General features: G+C 36.1%; 1 protein-coding gene across 1 annotated transcript; it reads right to left on the bottom strand.

The window, feature by feature from the left end:
• Nucleotides 1-2,759: 2,759 nt before the first annotated feature.
• Nucleotides 2,760-4,370, bottom strand: LOC107863355 (transcription factor TCP19). The gene is made up of 2 exons (XM_016709239.2): nt 4,283-4,370; nt 2,760-3,978 (listed from the first exon to the last, which is right to left on the bottom strand). Exon 2 carries the CDS (start codon nt 3,941-3,943, stop codon nt 2,885-2,887), a length of 1,059 nt encoding a protein of 352 aa, XP_016564725.1. The 5' UTR covers nt 3,944-3,978; nt 4,283-4,370; the 3' UTR covers nt 2,760-2,884.
• Nucleotides 4,371-4,735: the final 365 nt, after the last annotated feature.

Genomic DNA, 4,735 nt, shown 5'->3' with positions numbered 1-4,735 from the left:
CCAACGATGATCTTGCTATTTTCGTTTAGAACTCCTACACCTCCTTTTTTCAAAAATGTTGAACAATCTTATGAAAAATTCTATCATAACATGCATAATATCCTAACGTACTTTCTAGCTAAGTGGTGAATGATGACTTTTTATTCAAAAGAGGGCCATGTCCCTTGTTTTGCGGGTTGTACGATGTTTTTAACACACTATCTGTCACATTTTTTATTTTTGCCTATATACTTGGTAATTAATTAGGCGATTTCTCTGCTAAATGTCTATTGCTCTTTTGCTGCTCTATGGTTTCTTTTTTTACCATGCCAAAAGGTGGAGAAAGACGGAAACATCAGAGTTGTCTACAAGTCAGGGGGAGCAAGTCAACCATCAATGGATAAGAGTTGACTGATACTCAATGAATAGAAGAACATCGAATGTGTTTACAAGTCAGGGGGACAAGCCAACTACTTTGATAGGGAAGTCAACTGATGTTTAATGCTTATTTGTCATTATAAAAAAGGGGGAGATTGTTAGCGTCCTATGTTTGTGATTTAATAATGACAAAACTAATAAGTGGATATTTGCAGTATATTGAAGAAAGAAGAATATCTCATAAAAGATACATCGAAGATATGAAGGATCAAAGCAAATCAATTCAGAATGGAAGCAAGCAAGAAAGCCGGCTCCAAAAATAGAAAAACATCAAATCATGGAGATTTATGGCATCCGAGAATTATGGAAGAGAATAAATCAAAAATAAGAACAAAAGAAAGAAGATCACAGTCCCAAAGTTACGGCAAACCAAATCAATCATGACTAAAAGCAAAAGGAAAGAATACCACACTTTTTACATGGACATATCTAATATGGACATGTATGATTGTGGAAGCTGCACCACGTATGGACATACTTTATGTTGTCATCCCTAAATCAAGGAATCTATTCAAATCCTTGATGGAGAAGAAATCTCTTGGGTTTCCTTACAAAGGACAAAGGCGGAAGAAGCTGAAGACTATAAAAGAAAAGACAAAAGGCTAAAACACTTAAGCAACTTTAAGGAAGAAACTCAAAGTGTCTCAATCTTAGTTCCATAAGGCTTTGTACTACCTAGTTTATAACTGTCACAAAAAGAATAGGATCGAGTCAACTTTGTAATGCAAACTGAATCTGTGTCACAAGATCTGAAGAACAAAATAAGTTTTCGGATCTTGTTTCTCATCATTTTACTCGAGCTCGACTTTGAAATATCTAAGGAAACTTTGAAACCCAAGGGGACTGAAAGTAGGCACCACATTGGTGTTTCGGATCAGGATAAATCTGTGTGTTTTTATTTGTGTTCGTTTATTTACTTGTCCATACTTAAATCTAATCTATTTTGTAAAGTGTGTTAATCCGCAGGCGAATCGACTGTAAAGGTTCAATAGTTGACTCACAGAAAATTTTTAGTTCACTCCCTCCCCCTCTTGAATTTCACACTTCTATTGTAAAAAAAAGGGCTAATATGCCATATCGAAGGAGGGCAATTTATTATTTAATTTTTGTATTGAAATTCAATATTTATTTATATCATTTAAATTTTATCAACTAACATAAAATATACGTGCAAAACAGACACTATACTTGTCTATATAATAGATATTTAAGATCATGCATAAAAGATTTTCTTAAAATTTAAATGGAAAATAACTACTAAAAATATTTTATCATGTGTTAATTAAAACAAGACGAATAACCTAACAAGTTTAGGAAGGTTATCTTGATTCAAGAGTTTAAAGCCTCTTAAGAAGTTACACCTTGGATGACCTTGCAAATGGATAGTTAAACTTGCGATCCTTAAATTGTTTCACGGCAAATCTTTTGAGTTTAAATATTAAAAATATTAGAATTTTCTAAATTTTAAGTCTTGCACACAAGATAAACATCAATAATAATAATTATAAGAAAAAGTTTAATACGTTAAAGCTTTTATTAAATATAAAATTCTAAAAACAATCACACTACAAGAATTTATTATATACAACTCACTTTATATTTATGCAAAAAGTTAATTTCTCGATTGAACTCATATCCTCTGCTCTCATGAAAATAATTTTACACGTTAATACAAATTAACGCTCCTCTTTAAGATAAACAATAAACAAGCTCATATTAAAGTCATTGGGTAAATTATGGCCCCAACATCGGCGATGGCTGATGATCCCACATTCTGGTAAGCATAGACTAATATGCGTTGACCCACTCCTCTTTGGTTGGGGACCACTTAGCACCAATTCATCTTTAGTGGGCCCTACTTTTTACGTGCGTTACTCTAAAATCACGTGCAATTTTTGATATAATCCAAGTCACGGGGCAATGGCCCCATGAAAAGCATCAAACAGTGCTCTGCTACAAAGGCATTTATAAAGTCGGAAAAAAAAAAAAAAACAGAACGGAGATTGATTAAAGTGCCGCACACAATACAAGCACAAAAAATTGGTCCCACACTTGGTTATGAAAAAGGATTTCAAACCACTCCCAACCTAAACCAAAACCATTTTGGTCTTCACAATCACATTACGGAGCACTAAAAAGCATAAAATTGAGCGCATCAAAACTAACAAAGCAGCAAGTTGACAATCAAAATTGACCAACCCAGTGTCATCACAGCTAAGCAAAATCGTTTCTAGAGAAGAATTAGATTCTAATTTCATTTTTTGCTTTTTTAAGCTAAAAGCTTAAGAAAAGCTCAAGGAATATCTACAAGCAAACATGTTAAAACTAAGACATAGCAGTTATGAATTAGCCAAAACACTAGCACCAAATTAACAACATCAAAAAGTTTCTTTTCAAAAACTACAATTAGATTATTCATGAACCTAGAACCTTAACCAATTTTCTGTCCACTAATGAAAATGTATCATTAGGATTTGGATGACGAAGCTTGATCATTTTCACTTGAACCAGAACCAACCATAAATTGTAGCTCCTTCTTCTTGTCATATATCTCCAATGAAAAATCCCTAAGCATCTGTGTTGTTGCACCAGTAGAACTCGAACTCGGAGCTATGGCTGAACCAACAGTGCCTAGCCCATCACTTTTTGACGCAGGCGAGGTACTCAGTTGAACCTCACTAGCTACAGCAGAGACAGGGACCCCAGCTGGATAACCAATACCCGGTTGCATTGCAGATACAAAATTTGAAATGGGCCTTGTAGGTACATTGAATATTGGAGTGGCCCACAAATGAGGCCCAGCAGCGTAAGTTGTAGGGCTACTAGTGCCTGGTTGCAGCACATAGAAAGCAGCAGTACCACCAGTAATAGCAGTGGTGGATACAAGCCCATGCCCATTTCCAGAACCCATTGGCCAAACAGGAAGAAGACCTTGTGGGGCAATTGGAGCCACAGGTGCAAAATTCGACGCCTCATGCACTTCAACAAACTCACTATTCACAGGCCTTTTCCTCCTCTTCGTCGAGCTTTCCCCCTCATTATTATTCGTCGACGGAGAAGTCGTCGGTATCTTCAACGTTCCGTTAACAGATACAGCAATCGCCGGAACCGTACCTGTTCCAGTAGCTGCAATAATAGCTGGCTCAGCTCGTTCTAGAAGCCACCTTATAGTCTCGCCTTCCGATTTATGCCCTAGCTCCCGCGTTAATTGGAAGATTCTAGCTGCACAAGCAGCCGGCATACGAATTCTCCTACCACGTCCTTCTACTTTCGTGTGCCTGTCCTTTGACGATCTTTTCACTGGCTGTTTTTCTGCCTTTTGCAATTGCATATTCAGCTCCTGCGGCTCTTCCTTTAAGAACGGTACCATATCGGTTGACGAAGGCGGCTGTGATGGCTCTACACCTACAGCTGCAATGGTGTATTCCTGAGAATCGCCTAGTAATGGATCAGCAGATAAAGTCTTCGACTCGTTCACTTCATCGTCTTCTAGTTCAATGTTTTGGTTGTTCACAACACTCGCCATTTTTCAGCAGAAGAATATCCTAACAGCAAAAGTAGCTGAAATCCAAAAAAAAAAAAAAAAAAAGCTCACAAAGGGTTAAAATTGAACCCACGTGACAGCTCCGTATAGTAAAGCTCCCTGTGGTACGAAGAAAGGCCGGACTAAAATTAAACACATAAAAGGCGTGAAAAAACAAAGAGAAACAAAGGGTGTGTTTATAGTGACGGAAATCAGAAAGAAAAAAGTCATCGTCGCTAGTTCAGCTAGTGACCGATAGTTTTCTACAGTGAAGAAGAAGAATTTAACATACTAAAAAAATTTAAAAAAATTGTGAAAAGGAAATAAAGGGGAATAACAAACCTTAAGGAAGAGGGAGCCCCACTTGTAGTCTGGGTTCCATACAAGGAGAAAGAGGAAGGGGCCCTCTTGCCCAACCCTATAAAAGATTACACTGAAGAGTCATCTACGGCTGAAAATCTCTATGGGAATATTTGGCGGTGAGATCTTGACACGTCATTAGAAATACTAAATGGCTAATAGTTGTTGATATTGGATTTTATTTACAAAACCTGGATTATGATCAAAATATTGAGGTATTAGTCATTAATCTGTACACTTGTTCAGCAGATTTTCTAACTTATTTCTCTTTTTAATTTATTTCAAAAATAATGATCATTTATCCTTTTTAGCAACTCTTTAATTTAAATTTTTTACATAACATATGTATGTGTCAATAAGTTTAAATAATATATTTATCATATCTTTAATTACTAAATTCAAAAAACTTGAGCCACACTTATTAAGTAGCATATG

This window comes from Capsicum annuum, chromosome 3, assembly GCF_002878395.1.
Source record: "Capsicum annuum cultivar UCD-10X-F1 chromosome 3, UCD10Xv1.1, whole genome shotgun sequence".
Lineage (NCBI taxonomy): Eukaryota > Viridiplantae > Streptophyta > Magnoliopsida > Solanales > Solanaceae > Capsicum > Capsicum annuum.
This window is presented reverse-complemented; position numbering and strand designations above follow the sequence as displayed.